Here is a 27,296-nt window from a genome sequence, read left to right as displayed (position 1 = left end):
AAGAGGTTTGTTAAGATGACTTTAGATCAACTGCTGAACGTTACAAATGTGTAAAGTTCTTGGCTATATCCATGATATTTTAAATCTATCAACACATTGGAAGGAAAAATGTATGCCTGACTGATTTGCACTAATATACTTTTACGTGGTGTGTCCACATTTGAAGTAGGTTTTTTTTGTTTTGTTTTTTTGTTTTGTTTTCAATAGGGTCCATTTTTAGGAGTTTCCCAGGTCTATTTTCCCTTTTACTTTTTTATTAGGTTTATTGATTTTGAGGTAAAATATTTTTAACACTTTTATCTTTAACTTTTATTTTATTAATTAGTTCAATGTGACCATTTTAAAACATTTATAAGCTCTAACCCTGGCAAAATTATTGTTTCATCCTATTTGCATGACTTCTATATCACATGCCCTGGTTCAAGCAAAAAGTAGTATAGAAGATTATGAATGTGGTTTTTTTCAGTGCATACCGCTATTCATTTTATTTGCAATTAGAATTTTCTGAATCTTAGTTTTCCCAAACATTTCTCACTAATAACTGCTGAGCTGTAATAGCTAGAAACCCTAAAGAAATTCTCTTGCAATCAATTCACCTGTCCAAAAGCAAAATTGTATGGGGTAGCTTGCCACATACATAAGTGCTAAAAGATATCTGAAATATTTGAAAGCAGGTCAAAATTAGACATTTGCTTTGGCAATTGGACAATTGCACATTTACAATGAAATACTTTGGACTTTCCTTTAAGGGAAGCAGAAAATGAGTCATCCACACACAAAAAAAAACAAGGATCAGTTTTGATTGTGAGCAATCCTATGACTACTTTAATTGGAGAAGGCATTCTGACCTCACAGATGAAAACACTATTTAAGTTCTGCCAACCAGATGTTCCACTAGCAACTAAGCAGCTGCGAGCAGTGGTTTTCCAGGCTGCTTGAACAGAAGGTACAGAATATTTAACAGAAAAGATGATTGCCTTAACTTTTCTTTTTGCCTTGTTATGGGACAGAGGTTTTAGCTGGGGATTCAAGGATGGAATTCTTCACAATTCTATTTGGTTAGGTAAGTTGATTTTTATTTTCTTTGTGCTTCTATTAATAAATGCTTAACTGCAGAAAGAGCTACTATTTCTTATATCAGTCCCTGCATTTTTGTGTTGCTTGCATTAATGCTACAAATCTTTACTGAATTATATTTTTCCATTTTAAAAGATGTTTTTGCAGAGATCTGATTTAAAGAAGAGAAATGCCTCTGAAACATGAGCTGCGAGAGCGATGCTATCTGAAACCTTGAGCTATACAGAAAGCTAGACCTCTAGAGATGTGTATGGGGAGAAAAGAGACTTAAAGAGAAACAGCTGTGCGAGATACATATCTGCCTTTCCTTTCCACATAAATAATTCCTGGAAATACTGCCTAAAACTATAGCTTCCAGGTAGTTACATGTCCTTCCCTGTACTGCATTTTCTCCATCGATTAATTTAGATTTCCTAACATTAATTTAGATTTCCTAACATGGCGACTCTCAGATGAGTTCAATGACAGCTTCCAATCATGCCCAACTAGCATGGCTTAAACAGTTGTACGGTAGTTGATGGACACTGTAGTCCACCCCATGTGAATGGCACTAGATGTGGAAGGCAGTAGTACTATTTCTTCAGCTGCAACTCTTCTCTTTCCTACCTCTTTGGTCATACTGTTCTACTCGTATTTTAATATTCTGGAGCCATCTCTGCTTCAGCGAAACAGAACTTTGCTTATCCTGGTACAGAACTGCAGAAGGATCAGAAATAGGGGTGGCCCTCCACAGCTCACTACACTTCTCAGCATTTTTCATCCTATTAGCAGGTTGGCTGAAATTGCTGAAAGCTGAAGTTCTCTAGGACTAGATGTTCCGCCTCAATCAACTTTTGGACACAGTCGGATGTTATGGGGTGGGGGGAATTATATGGCCCAAAAGGTATTACATTCTCTCCTAAGCTCCTTTTGTACAGATACCAGACTTCTAAAACTTACTTAGCTGCAAGCCACCCATGAACAACAAAACAACCTTCCAGTAGGTATACGAGGAAAAGAATAAAGCAGCATGAACATTTTCTAAAACCCCTAAAATTCTGGGGGTGTTAGGGAAGATTACATCTTAAGCCACCCACAGTTATTGGAGCGGCACAGCCTAGATATTTAAATCTAAAATACAACCTCATCATAATGCATGCCCCAAAGCTGCCAGCTCATTTTTGTTCCACTACAGGCAGCCCACAAAACAGAAGAATGTACTCCTTAACCAGAAAAACATTGTCTGTCCCACAACATAAGGATAGTCATGTCAAGTCTTCCTCCTGTCAAGCTCAACACTCGGTGATTTTAGCAGTAGCTACTGCCAGCCTCCACACAATTGCAATCTAATATACAGCTTTGTGATTTTTCTGGGAGTGTCTTATCCAATGTTAACTAGGCTACTCACCTTGCTTAGGTTTTTTTGAGATTAAGCCTAAACGTGGTTTGTTTGGTTTGGGCTTAGCCTGGTGTTGTAAACACAGTACTTGTGATTTGTAAACTACAGATGATGGACTCAGAGATTGATTCTGTGGTCAGCAGAGAGGACATGTGATAACAAACTGGGGGGGGGGGAATCTTAGCATATTGTTAAGTGAAACTTTTCCTGGTTTCCTGGTTTTGCGTATAGTGTATACGCGTATTGTGTAGCAAAACAATAGTGTATTGTGAAGTGAAACTTTTACTGGTTCAGACATTGTTCTTTCCAATTTTTTCTTTAAAAAATTCTGGCAATGTAAGCAAACAGAGGATAGGAAACCTTTTTATTTATTCATCATACTGAAATATAATCGCCCATTCACTGGAGTGGCACCACTAGTTCAAACCCCAGTTAAAACTGTTCTTTCCAATTCCTCATTCACAACATAAGATGGAGAAATACTGGAACTGTTGTTGTTGTTTTCTGCTGAGAAAACCCTCCAGAAGTATATCTTAGGTAGCTCTTGCTAATCAGAATAGTATTGGGTTTGTTGGATGAACCGTATATCAATAAAAAGCAGTTTTATATGTGTTCCAAATAATTTTATCCAAGGGCCTGGTTATCACATTATATTATTTCAGAATGAGTTTGGCTTGGTTTCAGTTTAGTGTCTTCTGTGAAGTCAGCCACTGTGATTCATAAACCACAGCGTATAGCTTAATGAATGGGGAGAAATCTGCAACTCTTCCAGGCCCATGTTGCTGGCCCAGAGCCCTTCTGGACTCAACTGTTAAAATTCAGCAAAGCTGTTTGTTTTGGGCAGAATATCCTGGACCAAAGCAAGCCGCATGATAGGTACACTGAGCTTCCATGAGGTAACTTAATGTTGCCTTTAAACCACTCCCTTGCTGGTTCAAAATTGAAGCATTATTTCAGAAGTTATTTGAATGATAGTGGGCAACGTTTAGCCATCATTAAGTCTCACCAAGATGAATATGCTGCGTTCAACACAGAATATCAATGCCCAGTGTTGCAGAGGGAAGCAGAAAAAGATATTTGTTGGAGATGGTGTGGGTTTTTTTAGAGGGGGAGGGGGCTATCTGAGAACATCCTATGCCACAGAGGAAAGAGTGGGTTGAAGGATCAGTTTGGCTCTGTGCTTAGTTTCTTTCTTTAAAAAGATAGAGAGAAAGACATGGTAATAGTTCAGTGAAACACATGCTGTCAGGCCTGGAAGCCATCTTTTTTATTGGGCCTTCAGGCCTGCCACATTTACATCTTGTGGGAAATTGGGAGGGGGGATTGTATGGAGCATGGGTGATATGTAGTCATAATAACATTCCTTTCTCAGAGAGTCAAGGACATCTTGCCCTGCACCTGGAGGGGTGTGACTGGGAGGCATCTCCAGTTGGCACAATGCTTTGATTGGACCATGTGATGGACATGTGGGTGCAGGGGAAAGGACTTGGATTTTCTTTTGGGTGGGGAAAACCTGCAAGCTTTCAGATTTGGCTTTTCCCAGATATGACTAACTTAACAACTGCAGTGACTCGCTTAATAACTGCGGCAAGAAAGGTTGTTAAATTGGGCAAAACTCACTGAACAACTATCTGCTTAGCAACAGAAAATTTGGGATCAGTTGTGGTCATAAATTGAGGCCTACCTATAAAGGCAACATGCTAAGACAGTGGCTGAGCTACCACAATACCCCGAACCCCAAACAATTCCAAACTTGTGCAATCTCAACCACTGGATCCTTTCCCTTTCTTAAAAGCTTCATGCAGTTCAAATGGGAACTTCAATGCCATCCTGATTTAAGGTACAAGAGGGGGCTTGACAGACATGGATTGCTAAGGTGAATATAGCTGTGACATCTCTAAGCCAAAAATAAAATAAAATAAAATTCCACCATGAAGGAGAAGCTCATATTCCAATGTATTACTCCTGCTGGTTGCCCTTCCATAGTAGAGAAGCATAAATATGTGCAAATGGTGTTTAGATTTTCACATCCCATTAGAAAACAGCTTTTTCCCCCCAAGCCTCCCAGGGAGAAGGATTTCCTCAAACTGCTTTTGAGTACTCTAATGATATCCAGCTGGAACTTTTTCCTGTGCTTTGATACCAAAGCTTTCAGTTCTCCATTGCCCAGATACAATGCACTTCATAGCAGGCTTTACTATATCTACATGATTATAAAAGTATCAAGTGGATTGTTGTTAGTGAAGAACAAAATCCAGAACCATTTTGATTACATTGCACAAGACAGTGACATTGGTTGGCATACAACCATGTTTAGAGAATAGGGTCTAATAAAGCCATCAGAAGATTGGCCATCAGATAGATTTACTTTTTAAGCAGTAAGTAAAAAGAATGTTTTACCCATGCAACAGCAAGCTCTCATGCCTTCTGCATTGAATTCTGCGAGAGGCTATGCTTTAGTGTGAAATCTGAACTGGTTTACTACCGGTTCGCTGTGGCAGTGCACACCACGCACCAAATCCGAGGTGCGCGTGCGCAGTGCACACCAAAAGGCATGGGGTAAGTAGAACAGCGCGCAGGAGGTGTGTGATCAGCTGTGGCATGCAATCTTTTTTTTTACCTTTTAAAAGCATTTTTTTTACAACCTATTCGGTCAACCTATTCTATCCAACTTACTGCTGGTCACCGGCTTTCCCAGTATTATAGATTCTCAAGAGAGATGGACCTTAAAACAATACAAAATAACACTTCTTTCTATACCTGATCAGAACCAATTTGCTTGTTTCTCCTTCCCAACAAACTCTGAAACAGAGGTAAACAAACAAATTTCCACCCCAAATTTCCATTCCATTTTCTTTGTTCTACCTGACTTAAAGAATGGTCACAAACCCTTCTTCTTCTTCTGACCTTTCAATCATTTTGTCTGATAAATCCTTCTTGGCAATTCCATAGCTGGGATGTTATTTTCTAAACTATGACTTGGTTTAGTAAAAATATAGCCTTTATCAAGACTTTAGAATTCGGACATACTGTACCTTTATAGCATGCGTATCAGTGGAAGAGATTAAAGCACATTTTTAATTCTCTGTTAAAATTAATTGAGTTTAAAATTTATTTTTAAAATAAATACGTAGCTTACAACTAAGTATCTTTTAAAACTGATATTCAACTGGTTATTATCTTTAATTATGTAAATGTTATAGCTCTCCCAAATCCCAAATAAAAAGTTGTATATTATGGAGGAAGTAAAGACTAACGTTGTCCATGGGGTCTCGATGGGTCGGACACAACTTCGCAACTAACAACAACAACAAAGATTAATGTTATACAAGCATTGATCCTGTTATGACAGCATATGTACAAACACTAAAAGAAAATAAAGGAAGCCAAAAAGATTGGGAAGATAACACAGAGACTCTGTTCATTTTGCATACAGCCATAATGTCTATTTGTTTCATTTTGGTTTGGCAAATGTATATCTGGCCACAGAGGTTTATTCAACAAGGCATAACTAAAATGAAATATGGCCCAGCATGATGTATAAATAGTCATTAGTACAATTATTGGTCAGTCCTTTGATGAGACAAAGATCTAGTATAGGATTATTTTTTTTAAACAACAAAAAGAAGAAAAAACATTCACATCAAACAGTTTCAATATGCTGAAGGGGTGTTTACATATCTTCTTGTGCAATCTCAAGATAAACAAGGATGTTTTTAAGAAGGACTGCACCATAGAAGATTATGCCTTGCAAACAAGAACTCTCCTTTATCTTTCATAACAGAACTGTAGGGTCTTTCAGATGCCTCCAGGCTGATATTGCTTTAGAACTTACTAACTTTCTCATTTTTAAGCTATTTTTTAAACCTGCCCAGATCCTTGTATGCTACTTAATGCTATTCAGAGGCTTGATATAGAGATGGCAGGGAAAGCAGGGAGCTCTACAAAGCTCCCATTTTGGATATTTCTTGCCCCAGACTTTTAAACAAAATTTGTTTAACAAAACAAGCTTACCTGGCTTTCAGAAATTCAGGTGATCACTAGACTGCAAAATGAAAGAAATAGATTTGTCTATATTTCTTTCCTGCTATACCTAGCGTTCCTCTGGATTGCTGTACCCACCATGATAGTCCAGGTGTGAGGCCCCAGCAGGAAATCTAATGGAATATCTCCACAGAAGGATTGAGAAGCAAGTGAGGAGTCCCTATGATGGCTGCTGCTGCTACTCCCAAGTCAGGCATTGATTTAGTTGTAGCAGCACTGTTGGAGCCAAAGGCATTGGAAGCCCTGGCGATTTCCCTGGAATTATTGTTGGACATTGTCTTCCTCTTCCAGATGTTCTTGTCTTTCCTGTTTGTGAAAGGACAAGGAGAAGGAGAATAGAAATGCCGCAGTTGGGCTGCAAAAATCAAGATAACCATCCTCTGGAAAGATGAGAAGGCTTGGGCCCAGAGGCAAGTTTTCCATAGTAACCATGGTGCTTTGAATTATCATTTCACTAAAGGAACGTCCAGCCTTATCCATATCATCCTTCCACAAGGCTGCCTAAACAGTTTTACTTAAGAGGGTTTGAAGGATTGGTTGCTGTTTGTTTACTTGGTCTTGTCTGCTCTGTTTTCCACTCTGTTTTGGTATGCTGCAAATCACACAGAATAAACAAGCAACTGTCATCCATAACAAATATACCAAACTGGTCAGCAGCATCCCAGTGCATGTAGAAAAGATCAGGGGTGCAATTTGGCAGGTTCTGACAGGTTCTGGAGAACCGTTAGCAGAAATTTTGAGTAGTTCAGAGAACCGGAAAATGCTACCTCTGGCTGGCCCCAGAGTGGGGAGGGAAATGGAGATTTTGCAATATCCTTCCCCAGGAGTGGAGAGGGAATAGGGATTTTTGCAGTATCCTTCCCCTGGAGTGGGATGGGATAGGAGATTTTGTAGTATCCTTCCCCTGCCACGCCCACCAAGCCACACCCACCAAGCCACGCCCATAGAACCGGTAGTAAAAAAAATTGAAATCCACCACTGGATAAGGTGTGTATTCCAATGCACTATAATACTTATGTCACTCTAAACCAGGGATGTCCAAACTTGGCCCCTTGAAGAGTGGTGGACTTCAACTCCCAGAATTCCCCAGCCAGCATGAACTATAAATATGAGCAAGTTGCTGGCTGGGGAATTCTGGGAGTTGAAGTCCACCACTCTTCAAGGGGCCAAGTTTGGACATCCCTGCTCTAAACCCTCTTGCTCCCCCCACAGACACCACAATCATGGTTTCCTCACAGTTAAAAGTAGCCTATCTGACTGTGTTCTTCCTTTTCTTCTGTCCTCCCTTGATTTTTGCAGCCTCATAGAGCTCAGTGCCTGAGTCCCAAAGGTGCTTTTTCAAAAGGCAACTGGACTTTCTTTGTATGCAAAAGACATTTTGCTTCTCATCCAAGAAGTTTCTCCTGTTCTGACTGAAGAAGCTTCTTTTATTAGAAGCTAAACGTCTTCAAGGAAAAGCAAAGAAAGTCCAGTTGCCTTTTGAAACACTTTTGGGACAACCGTGACCTGGATGACTGAGAATCTCCATAGACACTCAGTGCCTCATCCTGATGGCCCAGGTGGGAAGAACTGTAAAATTTGCCTGGGGCCCAAGAGAGCTTTATTTGTCCCCTTCATGCCTCTCACCCATCCAAGTTCAGTGAGTTGCTGTATTCATGCTGTTTACCTCATTTCTTGGGTTGATCCAACAATATGTCATTGATGGGTTTTTCCAAAGAAACTTGGGAAAGTTACTCATGACAGATGCTGTGAGTAGCCAAATTACATCAGTCCAGTAAATTGCTTCTGTTATGGAATAATTTTGGAATAAACAAAGAACCCTGCCCCAATTGTTTGAGCAGGACAGAGGGGAGATTCAATCTAAATAAATCTATTAAATCTAAATAAAATACCATATGAGGAGTGCATTCATGGACAATCAATTAGTCAAGCTGGAAAGATGTGAAAGTAAGATAAAATATTTTTGTTTGCATTTAAAAAAACCTAGAACCCTTGTTATCCATCTCCTTACAGAAGATTAGCCAATCCTGCACTAATGTGTAAACCATCCTTATTTGCAGGCTGTTCATAACATATCTCAATGCTATTAAAATCAAGAATGCTGATTTAAGATGACATTGATTCATTATTATTTACATTTAATTAATTACATTTAATTATATTTTATTTATTGGTGTACATTTCTGTAATAACTACAATTCTATTAGCTTCCTAAAAATAATACGTTTCATTCTGCCAAAGCCCAAAATTTCTAGTATTCTACTGCTATACATTTAATTTTCCAATATAGCATTCATAGAATGTGCCTATCGTTATCTGAACATTATAACCTAATCTGAACATTATGGAATAAAGGAGCGTATACTAAATATCTATAATTCACCCCATCGGTACCCTATTTTACTTACAATGTCTCTGGTTTCACTTTTAAAAATCATTCTGTCCTGCTTCATTCTATTTTTTAACATTAAAATCATTAATTGTAAATAAAATATACATGAAATTTGGCAGTTATAAAGCAAAGTATTAGTCTGCACTGTTGTTTTGGTTTTTAACAATGCCCTCAGATTCATAAAAGCTCAGGAAATAAAAATGCTGAGTGGTTGCAGGCCAGTTGATTGCATATGTGCCTACCTGTGTTAAAAAATAACCACAACTGGAACTGATAGTAAATCTCCCGGAATGGCAGGATAGTGAAAAAGTAAGTGTGCAAAATGTTCCAAAATATTGTAGAATACTCCATTTACTTTCAGACCATGCCAAATCTTGCCTTTTTCTGGATGGTTCTATAATTTCCAGAGTCATTCTGAGACAATTCCTTGTTTGCACACGTGAAAGTTTGCACAACTCAATCTAGAAAAGATGGAGGGAAGCTACCTGGCAAGTTTACTTTCTGTTAATTGGTCATCTTTAGCTATCTATAGCCATTTGTGAACAGGCAAGTTTCCTTCATAATAATTCACAGAATTCAGACCTGTGTGGTGAGGTTTATAATGTGGCCTACTTGCTCCCTATTTGTTCAGGAACGCTTCGTATCTTTCAATGGATTTTAGGCAAAGGACAGGTGAAAGCTAAGGACAATTGTAATTTACTTCAAGATAGAAAAGGAAGAGAGGAAAGCAGCATAGACTGTATGTACAGAGCAGTTTGGTCAACTTAGTTTTTAGAATAATGGCTTTTGCTGATTCTCTCTCAAGGCTAAGTGGACCAAACGTGCCTACCGTTCCTGTCCTATTGTTTTTCTTTTCTTCTTCCTATATATGTTTATATGTGTATATACTATATAATCTTTTTGTATGATGTTGTGACAAAATAAATAAAATAAATAAAATAAATAAAAATAAATGATGATACAAAAGGGACTACATATGAATGTTGTGGCCTTTCCTTTCCCTTTCTTTTTAAGAAAGAATGTCTTTGCTTTGCTTTATTGCTGTATTTTAAAGTTTATCCAACAATTTGTGTGTTATTCTGAATTCAAAACAGCATAACACTGTTTTGTTAGTTTTGGAAAATCCATGCTATTATAATTCTTCAATGCCTTCTTGAGATCGCTATGAGGACTGCAAAAAAGGAGTTTGAGTTCTTTACTCAACTTGAGGCAGCAAAAACACTCCATGCATTCTTAATTGTGCTTTACATGGTTACTGCCTGGAGCCATTGGGAGTCGGGTGGCATTTGAATTTATGTGCTTTTAATATTTATATATTATATAATTCATGTTATATAATTATAATTTTGTAATAACAACTATTATTTTTATTACATCATTTCTGCACCACTTGAATGTTCCTAGTATGGCCCACATGCGGATGCTGGGAGTTCTTCATGCCTATGCTAGAACAAACAAACAAAAACTCCACCTTCCACAATCTTGATTTGGGAAAATATGTCCTTGGTACACAACTAGTTTTTCGCTTAAGGCTTACTAACACTTTAACGCTATTCTTCAAATTAAATCAGATCAATTTCTGACAGCCAAAGGTCAGCAAAAACACTATCGTTAGCATGGGGACAAAACAGATTTATTTCTGCTGTTTTACTCTAAATACAATTGGACAGCCATCCTCTTGTTCCTGAAAAGAATATTGTAGATGTTATAATATAGGAACAGGAGGCTTTCACCTCATCTCCCAGCTACTGCAGTACCTCCATAATCCTTATCCCTGTAACTGTGGTGTCAGAGGCTAAAGCATTGGCCCTCAACCTTTTGGGCACCAGGGACTGGTTCCATGGAGAGAGGTTTTTCTGTAGGCCGGAGGGACCGTAGTTTCACATGCTGTCTGCAGTTTTGCTTGTTTGTGTGGCCTGGATTTTGGTGTGCTGCAGACAGGTGTCGGTCTTGGACAGGGGATGGGAACCCTTGGGCTAAAGGAAACAAAAGAATTGGAGTAGGAGATGGGAATCCAAGACCTTCTTGGTTGTAGGAAATGCTACTACATCTATTAATCTGGGGATCCCAGAACTTTTGGGATGGGTCATGGGGTTGACGGGCATTGAAAATTTGAAAATTTAGGAAATACACTCTCAAAACAGATCCCTGACCCATCACAAAGGAAAAAGATACATAGCAATTAGGACTTAAACTGTTCCAAACACTGATTTATTTACAGGGTTGGTCTATTCTACACGATGATCCCTACAACTTCTTCCACCTTTTGTCCTTTTTCTAGGCAAGCAGCTACATACCCAAACAAAATAGTGGATGGAGCCAGCCATTTTTTAAAAAGCTATTTTTCTAATGAAGTTTAAAGACTCATTTGGGGCAAGAAGTGTTCTTGGCAGTACAGATTCCCTGGAGGCTGTGCCTATGCTTCTCAGCATCTCAGATATCTTTTCCTTTGTTTTTTTTTAAATTAAATTTGTTTTTAATGCAATAAGCCAGCAGGTTTGAGGGATACCAAGGAACAAATTGGTGTCTCCAAGAATTACATTCCCGATGCTAATCAATTCCAGGTCTGGAGCAGGTACAGAATTTTTCTCTACTTTTAATGAGATCACTCCTCCCTTATTTTCAGTCAGGAACTCAGCAAGGTTTTAAAAAATCCAAGGGGAGTAGAAATCTCCATGCTTTAGTTTTCCAACATGGTAGTCATTATGCCAGCTTTTCGTTTTTTTAATATTCATTGCAACTTTTACTTTGAATTAACAGAACGAGCAGCAGGAGTGTATCACAGAGAAGGACGGTCTGGGAAATACCAGCTGACTTATGATGAGGCAAAATCGGTGTGTGAATATGAAGGAGGACAGTTAGCAACACTCAAGCAATTGGAGGCTGCAAGAAAAATAGGTACAATGGTGTAGTTGATGTCACTAGAGAGTATAATCTATTAGAACAAGCACTGCACAGGATAATAAGACTTGAATGTATGTATCAGTCATTTCCATAGGTGGGCTGCATAAATATGGTCAATCAATCTCTAGATGGCAGCACCAATCCCTTGTGGCCATCTAGTGGTTAACAAACTTTGTGATGTCTGTCCATCACAGGCTTTTTAATTTGTTTTGTTAAAGACCTGCCCATGTTTCAAAAAGTAAGTTAAGCACAAATGGCAATATTCTGAGAACTCCATGTACTAGGATACAATTCCATTTAATCTTGAGTTGATCATATCCTGGACAGATACATTTTAAAATATCCATACAAGCAGTACAACATAGTTCTGGAACGTTCACCAAAGTGCATTCACATACATGATGTAAACCAGCGACCAATATTAACAATATGCGGCTTGGGCTGCTTGCACCATCAAGTAAAATATGAACAGCCTCATTTGTTGAACAGAACATTCAGAATAGGGCAAGTCAAAGATATTTCAGCAGCAGGAGAAAAATATAAATAAAGGTTTGTTTATATTTATATTTGCAATACTTTGGATTCAATTTTGAAAGTTATTTCAGAAAATATAAACAAAGGTTTATATTTTTTCAGAATTAAAGTACAGAATGAATTACTTATAGACGGGTTTAAATTATTACAAAATATTTTTGCTTGTCTTGGGACAACTCTAGCTCCCTCAGCTAAAAAAATGGAGATGAGCAGCGCCCTCTACAGTTGGACACAGTTGGAAAGGAGAAAATTTTACCTTTATAAGAAATAAATGTACATGTTCTAAAACACAATGTGTGTATTCTATAGTGGATGGTCTTGTGTCAGATAGATTTGCATTCTGGGTAGAATAGAAACTAACTCACCAAGACTACAGTAGTGTAATGTTTTATATTAATTAGGCATCTTTGAATAAAGATGCTCAGGACTATAGTAAAATTTACTCAGCCTGTGCCTCCTAATAAATTTTAATTATATAAAGTGAAACAGTTGTTTTTGTGCTAAAAGGCAAAGATGACACAGTTGAAAAAATATGAACCAGGAATATGCATTTCTCTGTGTCTAGGGTGGAAACTCTTTTGCTAGCAAACCCTAATTCGTTTTTAAATAACTGGGACTCTATTGTATGGTGGTAATCCAGCAGGTTCTGACAGGTTCTGGAGAACCGATAGCAAAAAATTTAAGTAGTTCTGAGAACTGGCAGATACCACTTCTGACTGGCCCCGCCCCCATCTATTCTCTGCCTCCCGAGTCCCAGCTGATCGGGAGGAAATGGGGATCTTGCAGTAACCTTCCCCTGGAGTGGGGTGGGAATGGAGATTTTGCAATATCCTTCCCCCAGGGGTGGGGAGGGATTGGGGATTTTGCAGTATCCTTCCCCTGCCACACCCACCAAGCCACGCCCACAGAACCGGTAGTAAAAAAAATTGGATTTCACCACTGTGGTAATGAACACAAGAAATTGTGAACCTGAAGTTCAGCATCCCCTCTTAGCCAACACTTGTCTTGTATGACACTTGCCTTCCATCTCTCAGGCTTCCATATGTGTGCTGCTGGCTGGTTATCCAAGGGAAGAGTTGGATACCCTATTGTCAAACCAGGAAGCAACTGCGGCTTTGGGAAGACAGGAATCGTAGATTATGGGTTCCGGCTCAACAAAAGTGAGAAGTGGGATGCCTATTGCTATCACCCTAATGGTACGTGAACATGAAATATATTTCTTACAGCTGTTTAGACTGAAGGATACACTTTTGCAAAATTACCGGCCTTTAACTGCTGTGGCCCCTTAAAGAATACCATATGCTTAATGATAGCAAAACTTTTTATAGGCTAAAACCGACTTCATCAGATGCATTAACTTATCTTGATTTAGGATTGCATAACTTCATGGTTGAGAAAATTATCTTGGCAATTTTAAATGGTAATGTTACAAAAAAAGAAATGTAGAAGGTGTAGCCAGGGATAATTTATTTATTTATTTATTTATTTAATTAGATTTTTATACCGCCCTTCTCCCGAAGGACTCAGGGCGGTTTACAGCCAGATAAAAACATAACAACAAGATAAATACAAGATAAAATACTACTTAAAAAACTTATTCAATTTGGCCCAGATTAAGATAAATTTAAAACAATAAAACCCATTAAAATTAAAACTATATAAAATCTAAAATCCTATGCCAGTCCTGCACAAATGAACAAATATGTTTTCAACTCGTGGCGAAAGGTTCGAAGGTCAGGAAATTGGCAAAGTCCTGTGGGAAGTTCATTCCAGAGGGTAGGGGCCCCCACAGAGAAGGCCCTTCCCCTGGGGGCTGCCAGCCGACATTGCTTGGCAGACGGCACCCTGAGGAGTCCCTCTCTGTGAGACCGCACGGGTCGGTGAGAGGCAATCGGTAGCAGTAGGCGGTCCCGCAGATAACCCGGCCCTAAGCCATGGAGCGCTTTAAAGGTAGTAAATAAAATAATAATTTTATTAGCAGTGACTGATCACAAGATGGGCAGTATTGCCGAAATCCTCATATTGGATGGGTAATTAACATATAATTGAATACTAGAATTGGAAGGAACTTTAAAAAAAATCTGATCTATCCCCTTGCTCAGTGGAGGATCCACTAGAGCACAGGTGTCAAACTCGCCATGTCATGTTGCCGTCACGCGACGTTTCACGACTTTTTCCCATTCGCAGAGCTGGGGTGGCCTGCACGTGTCGCATCCAGCCCACAGGCCGCCAGCTTGACACCCTTGCACTAGAGCATGTAAAAAGGAATACACCATGATGTTTTGGGCTAGTGGTCACCAACACCCACAACTATTCTCAAAAGCATGCCTTATTTTCACACAATTTTCAGAGGCAGCCCAAGAATGGGCTACGTTTTTGTGCAGCTTCTGGACCCTTCTCTTGTGCAGTCTCTAGAAACCTCCAAAAATCACACAGAATTAGATGTGCTTTCATACAGTTTTCGGAGGCTGCAGAAGAGCGTTCTCCAAAGCCCTTCCAAGAATGAAGGCTTCCTGTGGCCCAGAGCTGCCTCAGGCCTCAGGGTTCTGTCAACAACAACAACAAAAAGAACGTTGCCTGAAGATCAGCCATGCGCGGCAGATTGTGGAGATCACACGCATGATTGAATTGTATATTTTTGAAGTGGGGAGGCGACATGCCAGCAGAGTCAAGTTAGGCATTTTCTGAAATTTTGACACGGCAACCCAAAAGGTCTGCTGCCATCACTGCACTACAGCATTTCCAAGAGATACCCTTGAAGAATATCATTTCTGTGGCACAGCCGATTTCATGTGCAATATGGAGCATGAGAAAAAGAACTTGTCCTATGCCAACTAAAGAAGATTGAGCAAAACCTCTCGCTGAACAAGTAAGGTAGTATTCAATGGCCAAATTAAGACTTACAATGACGTGCCCTAGAAAACTGAACATTCTTCCAAAATAAAATACGTACTGTCGCAATGTATCACATGGTAAGAGATTCAACACTACACAGGGGAGATGGAAAAGACAACAACTAGGCAATCGACATCATTCTGAGCAGCAGCCCCATACTATGCCTAATTGTACTGTGCTTGTATCCTAACACAAAGTGACTTGCCAAAAGCCACTCCGATGAAACATGCAGAAAACGGGATTTAAAATTCATAAACAAATTACATTCTTTACTCCAATAGAATCTGCTTCTTCAACCAACTCCTTTTGTTTCTGTCCTACGTTTAGGGCAGACTTCATTTGCAATGACAAATATAAGTTTAGACCTTTGTGAACATTCCTTTGCTTGCCAGAGTCTTTTTGGAGAAGGAACTGTAAGGAAAACAGCTGCAAGTGAAGACAGGGCTAGTCCCGAGGATAGGCTCCAGTGTCCAACCATGTCAAAGCATATAACGTTGTTTCTGCCAAGTCCACTTTCTGCTGGCAGCAGAACCAGTTCTTAAGCTATTGCTGTGCCCCAGTGGTTGCTGTTTGGGCCTCTCCGCTTGTCAGTGTTAATTGCTTGTGACATTCAGTCCTGACTTGAGTTGCCAGAAGTTAGAGGTTACTCTAGGATAGTTGCGGAGATGTAATTCATAAGCAGGAAATACTCAGGGGAGAGACTTTTATAATTCCGTGAAATATTCTTAAAACTATTAAGTTCAAAAGGGGTTAATTCAACATGTCACACCAAGCCATGCTTTGGTTTATCCATGGTTGCTAAACAAGACTTAATAGCCCACTTCACACTTAACATTACACCACAAAAACTGCTGAGTCTGTACATTAAAGACAAAACTAAAGAAACAACTCATATTATGACTCAGAACAGGGGTGAAATGCTATCGGACCAGATCGCATAATCGGTGTCATTACTTCCTGGGTGTCATTACTTCCTGGTTTTAACCAGGAAGTAATGTGTTTTTTACCTTCTGCGCATGCACAGAAGGTTTTGCGCATACAGAACCCGAGCCGGTAAGGAAGGTAAGTAGATTTCACCCCTGGCTCAGAATAATTTCTCTCAACCCATTACAGGAAGGAAGAGTTGAAAGTGGGATTTAAGTCTCAGCAGTTAAAGACATTGAACTTGTCAGCTGGAGAGCTGACAGCCCATCTCCTGCCCACCTAGCAGTTTGAAAGCATGTAAATGCAAGTAGATTAATAGGTATCTCTTTGGTAGGAAGGTGGCAGCATTCCATGCACCTTTGGCATATAGCCATAGCCATGCTGGCCACATGACCACACAAATTATCTTTGGACATCACTGGTTCCCTTGGCCAAGAAACGGAGATGGGTACCATGCCTTGGAGTCGGATACGACTGACAAGGAAACCTTTACCTTTTACACTGGATAATATAGAGAATATGCTTCACAAGGATCTTTAATTTGGGGGGTCTTTCATTATTACTTGTCTCTAGAGATCTGTAATACTTTGGATTCAATTTTGAAAGTTATTTCAGAAAATAACTCTTATTAAAGAGGTAGGTGCCATGTTGTATCTTCCAAAGCTTAGAAGCAAATGTGAAGTGCCTCATCCTTGTTTAATTAGGGAACCCAGTGGCTCGTGTGGCTAGGACCCTGGTCTGCAGGCTTGCATTTGAGACCCATTGCTGCCACGGCAGGGTGAGCTCCCATCACTCGCTCCAGCTCCTGTCAACCCAGTGCTTCAAAAGCAGGTGACTGTGAATAGATAGATGGGTACTACTTCAGTGGACAACTTAACGGGGAGCCAACTGGGCCTCTCCTGGGCAATGGTGATGTCACCAGTTGATTCCTTTGTCACAGAAAGGGCCGTGGTGGCTCAGGCTGTAAGATAGCCTGTTATTAAAACACAGCTGCTTGCAATTACTGCAGGCTCGAGTACCACCAGGCCAAGGTTGACTCAGCCTTCCATCCTTTATAAGGTAGGTAAAATGAGGACCCAGATTGTTGGGGGGGCAATAAGTTGACTTTGTAAATATACAAATAGAATGAGACTATTGCCTTACACACTGTAAGCCGCCCTGAGTCTTCGGAGAAGGGCGGGATATAAATGTAAATAAATAAATAAATAAATAAACACAGAAACACTTCAGTGCTTCCAACACTGAAGTATAATATAGCCTATTTAATTAATGTACAGATTCACTTCTTTTTCATAAACAATTGTGTTGTGGAATCTTTTTAATGGAAATAGAATTTTCCATAATATGTTAGATACCATAATAATATTAGACCATAATAGTTTAATATTAGAAACTATATTATATTTAATATTGGGGGTGCTTAATTTCTGTTTTTCCTTCCTTCCTTCCTTCCTTCCTTCCTTCCTTCCTTCCTTCCTTCCTTCCTTCCTTCCTTTCTCCTAAATGCAACGTTTAATATTTCTAAACGATGAGCACAATACTGTGCCTTCTTTGAAAAATCCTGCAGTTTTCTCCATGTAAGCAATGAATAATCTTTCAGTGCAGAAAACACTCACAGATGTCAGGAAAATGGGAGAGGTCTCTTGTTCGTAAAATTACATATAGTCCACCTCTCTTTCTTTCCTATTTGACCATATCCTCTGAGACGCAAATCTGATTTTTTTTTTTCAAATGTATTGTTTGGGTGATGAAAAGCTTAATTAAACCAAGTTGTTTGCACTGGCTAGTGAGTCATGTTCTTTCCATTCTAGAAAAAAATAGGTCTCCGTTACTAGTGAATGATGTTGAAACTTAAAAACAAGACTGCAGGTAGAACTGTGTCTTGAGAGGCTCATCATTATATCACTTTGGATTGATTCATATTCCAATAAAAAAGAATTGACTTGTGCGTTATGCTCTGTGCTAGAGTATTAACCCATTTTCTAGTTAAAAATAGTTTCGATATGCTTGCTGTTTTATATTCCCATCTGGTGACTTGGAGAATCAAAACATGGTTCTTAATCATCTGAGATAACTTGGTTGTTGAGTTGACACAAGTTGTGCGGTTACATAAACGCTTTAAATAAATTACATAAATATGTCTTCTTAGATTCAGCAGAAAGGCATTGAATTGGCCTGCTTCTGCTTGTAAATATCTGGAAGATATTGGCTGTGGAATTGCTAAAAGCATATTAAGCACACAGATTTTTATATTTCTGTTATTCAGTTATTCATTTGAGGAATGCAGTGGAATCCCCTGAATACAGGTAGAGGACTTATGATCACAATTAAGCCCAAAATTTATGTTCCTAAGCGAAACATTTGTTAAGTGAATTTTGCCCTGTTACGACTTTTCTTGCCACAGTTGTTAAGTGAATCACTGCAGTTCTTAAGATACTAACATGGTTGTTAAGTGAATCTGGCTTCCACATTGACTTTGCTTATCAGAAGATTGCAAAATGGGATCAAAAAATGGCCCCAGGACATGGCAACCGTCATAAATATGAATCAATTGCCAAGCATCTGAATTTTGATCACGTGATCATGGGGAGGCAGCAGCCGTTGTAAGTGTGAAAAATATTCATAAGTCGCTTTTTTCAGTGCTGTTGTAACTTCAAACAGTCACTAAACGAACTGTTGTAAGTTGAGGACGACCTTTAGGTGCTTGGAGATGATTTAGGAATGAATTATTAGGGTGAAGGAGTAAGTAGAAGTTAGACTAGACAGCAATACAAAAAGAAAAGAAAAATGACCTGGATAGATACTGAGTATGTTTTCATTTCTTCTGAAAGTCTGTAGAGATTCTCAGTCATGCAGGTCATGGTCGTTCCAAACGTGCTTTTTCAGGAGGCAACTGTTTTTTCTTTTGAAGACATTTTGCTTCATCCAAGAAGCTTCTTCAGCTCTGACAAGATGGTGGGTAATGGAAGGATTTATATTCCTGTCTGAAAGGAATATAAATCCTTCCATTCCCCACCATCCAGTCAGAGATGAAGAAGCTTCTTGGATGAGAAACAAAACGTCTTCAAAAGAAAAAAACAAGAAAGTCCAGTTGCCTCCTGAAAAAGCACCTTTGGGATTCCTCTGAAAGTGTTCATAATTTTTATTGGCTTTTGAATTTACTGCTACCTGCAGGTGGCCGACCTGCATCATGCTAAGAGCTTGTTCTACTGATAGGAAATAGTAAGCTATATGGAGAAAAACATGTGCTTGAAAGATGGCTAACATTGTATCCAGCCAATTTAATATGCAGATTTACAAAAGCATATATGATTTAGATTAGTTTTCAGGACTGTTGGAGATGAGCTGTAGAAGGTTGGCACACACAAAAAAACCCATGTGCTATAAGGCTGCAAATGCACAATTTGACATCTGGGATGAGTATGTCATCTGATCTGACGTTGTTATTCCTCTCACAGGAAAAGATTGTGGTGGAATATTCACAGCATCAAAACATGTTTTTAAAACTCCCGGGTACCCAAAGGAATATGAAGATGACCAAGTCTGTTACTGGCACATAAGAGTGAAGTATGGTCAACGGATCAAAATCCAGTTTCTTGACTTCGACCTTGAGGATGATACTGCCTGCATGGCTGATTACTTGGAAATATACGACAGCTATGATGATATAAATGGTTTTGTGGGCAGGTAAAATGTTCAAATCTTTCATAGTACAAGATGTACAGATTGCAAATGGTTGGGTGAAGGGTTCAGAGAAAAGGCCAAGTTTTTTTTTAAATTCCACCCAGTCTCAAAGGATTATGTATCATGTTTATACACACAGAAGCCAAGCTAATAAGCATATATAAGTACAAGCCCAGCTAATAAGTGCCAAAGGAATGCTAATAGCCACACACTTTATCCTTCTTTTTTCCACCCACTCCTTCTTTGTCCCTTACCCAGGGGAGCCCATCTTAGACCCAGTCCTCACCATCTTCCAAATTCATGACACTTGCTTAGAGGAAGCTGTAACCCCAATCAATCTCCTCTCAGTCCTGATTCTCTCATCTTTGCTGACTATTTTCCCCCCTCTTTCCTTTTCCCTTACCGCTCACTGAGAAGTGTTTCTGATTCCAATAGGAATCTCCTGGGGTTTTTTTTATACTTTTCAGCTCCATGCAGAATGATAGTGACAAAGGATTATGGCAGATGAAGTTTGAAACACCCAAAGATCTTTGCCTTAACTAATCTTCTTCCATGGAATTTTCTTCACTTTCCTCAGCAATTATTAGTGGAAAGCAGTGGTGAAATCCATTTTTTTTTTTACTACAGGTTCTGTGGGCGTGGCTTGGTGGGCGTGGTCTAGCTGGGTGGGCGTGGCTTGGTAGGCATGGCAGGGGAAGGATACCGCAAAAACTCCATTCCTACCCCACTCCAGGAGAAAGATATTGCAAAATCTCCATTCCTTCCCTACTCTGGGACCAGCCAGAGGTGATATTTGCTGGTTCTCCAAACTACTCAAAATTTCCGCTACCGGTTCTCTGAACTTTTCAAAATTTCCGCTACCAGTTCTCCAGAACCTGTCAGAACCTGCTGGATTTCATCCCTGGTGGAAAGCCTTTCCCCCCAGTATTTCATGTCCCACCCCAACAGAAAGGGAAAATAAAGGAAATTAATCCCTTATCCCGTGGGCATTCTCAGAGGAAATGCTAATTTGTGGTTCATGGGTATTAATTTTAGACTCTAGTTTTACTGGCCAGGCATGGTGGGATGGGGTAGCTCATCATTAGATACTGTATCTATTACTGCTTTATGACTTTCCTTTCTTTAAATGCTCCCTTGAGAATGTGGGCATCAGAGTAACACCAGTGGGGAAAGTGTCAAGTTTATATCATTCTGAACTTTTTCATCCTGCTGATTTATCCTCTGGGGAGCAGAATGACTTCTGTGGGACCTGCTTCTGATTCAGTCCAATGTGATTTTTGATATAGTCTGACAGATGTTATGATAAACAGACTACGTAGCGCTTGGAGCGACATTACTGAGAGAGCCCTCGGATTTCTGCCCACAAAGATTGTTTTCAGGCAAGAAGTACTGTAACTGAGCTTGCTGATTGTGTTTCAAGCTTCTCCAGAAGCTGGATTTGAAAAATTCCGGACCTAGGGTTCGTTTTTCTCTCATTCTCTCACATATATCTGATTACAAATATATATGGACATGTAATACACGAATGTTTTTAAAAGTGCATTATTCAGTGGGAGTAAAACAGGGATGAAATGCTGCCGGCTCTAGCCAGCTCACGAGAGCCAGTAATGCCGGCCATGGGTAGTTGGGAGAACCGGTAGCACTGCCAGCGGGAGGCTCCGCCCCCCCCAAACTGGGACATCATCATGTCCCGGTTTTGACCATCTGCGCATGTGCAGAAGGCTTTGCGCATGGGCAGATGGCGGCGCGCATGCAGACAACAGCACACACACATCAGCGAACTGGTAGGAAAGGTAAGTACATTTCACCCCTGGAGTAAAACATTTCCTTTCCATACTAAGAGAATTCTCCAAGGATGCCTATAAGGCAGCGGTCCCCAAACTTTCCAGCCTAGTGGCCCAGCAGTGGTGGTGGTGGGGAATGGCAGGTGCATATGTGCATGCACAGCTCTGTGTGTGCAAGCAGAGGGGGCACACACCCTCCGCTCATGAGAATGAAGCTTCATGCATGAGCAGAAGGTGGTTACGCTCACGCATGATGCTCCACTCACGCAAGCAGAGGGCGCTTGTGCTGATGCATGAAGTTCCACTCAGGAGAATGGAGCTTTGTACATGAGTGCTAGCGCCCTCCACTTGCAAGAGTGGAACTTCGCACGCGTGCTTGCCCATCTTTTCCATGGCCTGGCTTTGAACAAGACACAGCCTGGTAGTAGGCCGTGGCCCAGGAGTTGGGGACCCCGGCTATAGGGTATTGTCAAAAAGTCAAGATAGTGGATGGATCCCAATGGTACAATCAAAGTTCCTCTTGTTTATATCTGATACATGTTTATTTATATCCATCTATCCTAATACTCTTTCCTCCTATTTTTCCCACAAACACTCTGTGTAATGGAGTGGGCTGAGAATGAGTGACTGGCCCAAAGTCACCCAGCTAGCTTTCATGCCTAAAGTAGAATTCACAATCTTCTAGTTTCTAGCCTGGTGCCTTAACCACTAGACTAAACTGGCTCTCTAAAACCATAAAAAACAAGAGGAGCTTCAATTATACCATGTTGGCTTCTATGTTGTTGTTTTTTTACTACCTCCTGCAGACATCCCTTTTGCTTAAGGAGCTAAATATATCCCACCTGGATGGAAGATGGATGGAAGGAATTGGAGAACAGATGCTTCAGAGCATATTTTCTTACTCTTACAAATTAACACCATCCACCTATATTTCCTATCCTTCATCACAAGATTTAGTAGCAGAAGTGCTAGCCATTTTTTGAAAAGTATTTTGTAAAGTGTGTTAACGCAAACAGAACACTTTTCTTCGAACTGCTCTAGCAGTAGCCAAATCTTGTCCAATGTTTGCATGGCTACTAAAACATAACTCCCAATGATCCCTGCCTGCCTGTGCATTGCTAATGATCTCACGCAGGAAGTATTATCTCTGATGCACATGGACAAGTGACCACAGAGAGCTTTTTAATCAGCTAGGCAGCCCTTGAAAAGGACACAGCTACTTTAAAGCACCAATGAGGGATGCTTAGTTCTAGTAATGCATTATCTTTCAAATGCTTTGAGCAGTTTTAGCTCAAAGCTAAAACTTTATTTTATTTATAACTTGCCCTTATTTTTTTTATAAAGAACTCATGCCCATCCAACCTTAGGGGAATTAATAGCACCCTAATTTTAGCTTGGGAGCTGATAAGAGCTTGATCCCTGAATTTGACAAGAGTTTTTTACCTTTGCAAAGGGGTTTCTTTGCCCAGCCAAAAATACAAATCACCAAGTAATTCGAGCAAAGCAAAAAGCATTTATTAAGGGGAGGGTCCTTTTCAGGGTACAGATACATGCCTTTGGTATATGATACATCAGAAAGCAAGTGATCATACAATAAAGGCATTGATTATATATGAGACTTGATCAACAGAAAACACTGATTTTAGACAACATTCAACAAATGGTTTACATTATTCTTTCCCAGCTGGACTATATCTTTCTTAAAATTTGCTAGTGCATTCAAGGACTTTTGGCATATAGCTCTCTTATTATGTAGTTGCTGAAAAAGCAAGTTCTCACATACCAAAGAAATGGCCTTTACTGAAAAGAATTTTTTTTTAATTTTCTTAAAGTTAAGAGGCCTAGACTGCCATGTTAAAAGTGATATTATCTTTTAAAATGCTAATAAAAAGCCTAAAATTTGAGGTAGCATCCTCTCTTGTCCCCTTGCCTTCTTTCACTTAAAAAATAATAATTTTGAGACTTTTAGTAATGGAAAATTTATCTGTCAAGAGGGCAGGGTGAAATATTCAGGAGTAAAAGAATAATGGAGAAAATACCTTATGGATCCACCTCTTGAACATTAAAGGATCAAAGCCCCACTGTGCGCAGATCGCCTATGGTGACATCCGGGTTGGTGGGCAGAGACTCCCACCGGTTTTACTACTGTTTCTATAGAACCGGTGCGAACCGGAGGCAACCCACAACTGAAGCACACAACACCCCAGCCTCATTTGCCATTTGATTTGGGGGGGGGGAGGAATAATGAAACATGTCACCGTTATCTTTTCAGGTATCTTTTCTTTTATGTACACTGAGAGCATATGCACCAAGACAAATTCCTTGTGTGTCCAATCACACTTGGCCAATAAAAAATTCTATTCTATTCTATTCTATTATTTGACTGACTTATAATGTTATGTTTTTCAGGTACTGTGGAGACGAACTACCAGATAGTGTCGTTAGCACAGGTAATACAATGACCGCAGATGAAACTATGATGTAACATTTTCCTCTCAGAGTCAAAGTGCTAGAAGCCACGAAATCTGAGTTGCAATAAGCTGAATGGTCACTTGATTATGGGCCATCAAGTCATTGTAGGTTTTCTCCATGATGATCTAACTCTGATCTGGTCTTTCAGGTCTTCCATCACCACATTCATTGTTACTGTAACTGAAACTGTAACTTTGTTGCTGGCCATCCTCTTCCTATCTTTCCACCTTTCCTAGCATTATAGCCTTCTCCAGAGATAAGTCCATAATATGTTCAAAGTAAGATAATTGGTGGTTGGTTATTTATGTCTTGAAGAGAACTCTGGGATGATTTGTTCAATGATCCACTTGTTTGTTTTCTTGGCTGTCCATGGTATTTTCGGGCACCTTCAATTTCGAAGTTCAAGTGTCAATACGCTTCCTACTTCTTCAAAACCCACAATGAACACTAGATGGCAGCAAAGATTCCCTTATTGCCCTCTAATGGTCATCTGGATATTTTCAGCAGTAATTTGATAGCCCTACATATAGCACTACCTGAAGATAGGAAAGACACCACTAAGTTTAATCATTTCATCAGATAAACGTTTTACAGATTTGTTTTTTTCAACTTTTCAGCCTGGCATCCAATCGCTGTGATTTGCTGGTGGCAAGCCATCAAAGTATTAATGAAAGATCTGTAAGAACCCTTAAAAAAATATATACCTTTCTTTTAAATCCAAAAATGCCATAGAGCAGAGGTCTTCAAACTTGGCAGCTTTAAGACTTGTGGACTTCAACTCCCAGAATTCTCCAGCCAGCTATCTGGGAGTTGAAGTCCACAAGTCTTAAAGCTGCCAAGTTTGAAGACCTCTGCCATAGAGCTTTGTTTCCATTGTTTGTATAAACAAAAAAGGAATTGTAGTATTCTCTCCTATGTTTACATGGTCTCTCTTTTTCTTACTCCAGGAAATGTCATGACACTGAAATTTTTATCGGATGCTTCAGTGACAGCAGGCGGCTTTCAGATTGAATACACTGCTATCAACTCAACCAAAAAGATTATAAACCCCAAAGCTACTACAAAGTATTTTCCAGGAAAATTTGGCATTGTCTAAAAGAATTTTGCAAGGAAAAAAAGATAAAAGCCTGTAAATGCTATACCTTGTGGAAGTTGCTAGCTTTCTCCCAGAAGATCCCATTTCCATGACTTTGGCCTCTCCTCCCAATGTATTCTCCTCTTCTTAGCCATTAATCCGGGTACTTCTACTGAACTGAGCTGAGCCCTCCCTTCTTTTCCATTGCTGCAGAATCTGCTTTTTAATATTTTGAGTCAAGGATCTGGGGGAGTGATACTCAACTGTGGTAGTATGTTCCTTTCTGCTTCAGAGCTCCTGTGTAGTATCTTTTTTTTACTTTTCTATTTTTCTTGTACTTTTTTTTTATTCTTGCACTTTTTAGCTTTCTGAATTTTTTTCTTTTTACTTTGCATTAGTTTTTATCATATCTTATTTTATCTTATCTTATTTTTCTTAAAACTTCTTAACAAAAGCATAAGAAATACAAAAATATAACTGAAAACTTTTGTAGAAAAGAGAAAAATGTGAATTTATGGCTTTGATGATTAGACAGGATTATAGACAGATTTGTAACTTTAGAGAAAGAAGTACATTTATAATTGTACATATAACTGCTGTAAAGATACTTCCTTGTATCTTTTTTCTCTTTTCTCTTTTACTTTTTTCCTTCCTTGCACCTTTGGGCTTCACTTTAATTTTTCTTTCTTTTCTTTTTACTTTACATTAGTTTGTACTAGTTTTTAGCTTTGTAAAATCTTTTAATAAAATTATATTTTTGAAAAAAACTGTGTGGTAACTCTCTTAGTTGTTATACAGCAGGGATTTTCTTGAGCCAGAAGGTTGTGAAGAAGTATTCACTCACTAATTTTCTCTAAAAACTACCCTGCATTTGATGTATTATTAAGAAGCTGAGGTAATAAATATTTAAGACTTCTTGAAAGGAATACCTTTGGGGGCCCTTTAATTTATCTGAGGAGGAAGAGGCAGACCTCACAACATCTGTTTGCTTCCTTATTATTATTGGGGGGGAAGGGTGATTTCAAATCAGTGTTGACTCCTGATGACTACCTGCATTTTCTTGGCAAGATGTTGACTCCTGATGAATGTCCTTGCATTTTCTTGGCAAGATGTCAGAAGTGGTTTGCCATAGCCTCCTTTCTAGTGCTGTGAGAGTATGATTAGCCCAAAATGTTTTCCTTAATTCAGACTATTGTCTTATATCAACAGATGTGGGGGGGGGAAGCGGTACAATACAACATTAGATAAATCCCTTTATTGATTAGTTGAGTTTGCATAATGCAATCTACAAATCACCTTTTACTTACCAAGTATGTTGGAAAGCCTATACCGGTCTGCCTTCAAATTTATAAGAATGTTTCATTTTTCATTTTATTGTTAAATACTTTCTAAGGTTTGTTTCCAAACCTTAGAAAACTTATAAGATCCCCAGGATTTCATTGTGGAAATTTCCATAATCTATTTTAAAATTAATGTAAATATAAGTGTCTTGTCTAAACTACTTCATTTTACTGAATATTTCAAGGAGATGATCAGATCACTAAACGAGAGCCTGAACTAAAGTCATAAGCCTATCATACTGTGTGTGAAAAATTGAGGCTTCATATGTTCTTGTAAAACAGCAGATTTTACTCTCAGACTAGTGCACATAAGAATTTAATCCACAGATTACCGGAGGATGCTAATTAAATTCTGCCATCTAGTGGTTTTGAAGAGCAGTATCCAAAGTACCACTAGCATTTATATAGAGGGGACACAGAGGGAAATAGGATGGAAGGATACTTATGTTCTCACATCAGCACTACCATAGTTTGACCAATTAATAGGATTGCCCAAAGCTTCAAAATACACTCTGATTTACTCTGATGAAATTTCATGCAGCTGCTGATTGAAGCAAACAAGCACTCTCTTCTCTTATAAAAGAAAACTGGTGGATTACAGCACTACTGTATGCTTAATTTACTATGTTGGTGGTTTAGTAGCCTTGACAAGATTCCTATGCATACTCAGAAACTAGGACTTTCTACAAATATCTATAAGGTGATTTGATAGCCAAGAATCAAACACTCACTCTCCTTTCCTGCCAGTCATAGTTTTGTGGTTTTGCTGATAGCCTTAAGAAAAATCTTTTCT

At 39.2% G+C, this 27,296-nt stretch overlaps 1 protein-coding gene across 1 annotated transcript; it reads left to right on the top strand.

The window, feature by feature from the left end:
* The first annotated feature begins 889 nt into the window (after window positions 1-889).
* Window positions 890-25,930, top strand: TNFAIP6 (TNF alpha induced protein 6). The gene is made up of 6 exons (XM_058193067.1): window positions 890-1,063; window positions 11,652-11,789; window positions 13,364-13,525; window positions 19,607-19,835; window positions 24,026-24,066; window positions 25,036-25,930. Exons 1-6 carry the CDS (start codon window positions 970-972, stop codon window positions 25,182-25,184), a joined length of 813 nt encoding a protein of 270 aa, XP_058049050.1. The 5' UTR covers window positions 890-969; the 3' UTR covers window positions 25,185-25,930.
* Window positions 25,931-27,296: the final 1,366 nt, after the last annotated feature.

This window comes from Ahaetulla prasina, chromosome 1 (genome assembly GCF_028640845.1).
Source record: "Ahaetulla prasina isolate Xishuangbanna chromosome 1, ASM2864084v1, whole genome shotgun sequence".
Taxonomy (NCBI): Eukaryota; Metazoa; Chordata; class Lepidosauria; order Squamata; family Colubridae; genus Ahaetulla; species Ahaetulla prasina.
The sequence above is the reverse complement of the archived record's forward strand: the minus strand, read 5'-3'. Positions and strand labels throughout refer to the sequence as shown.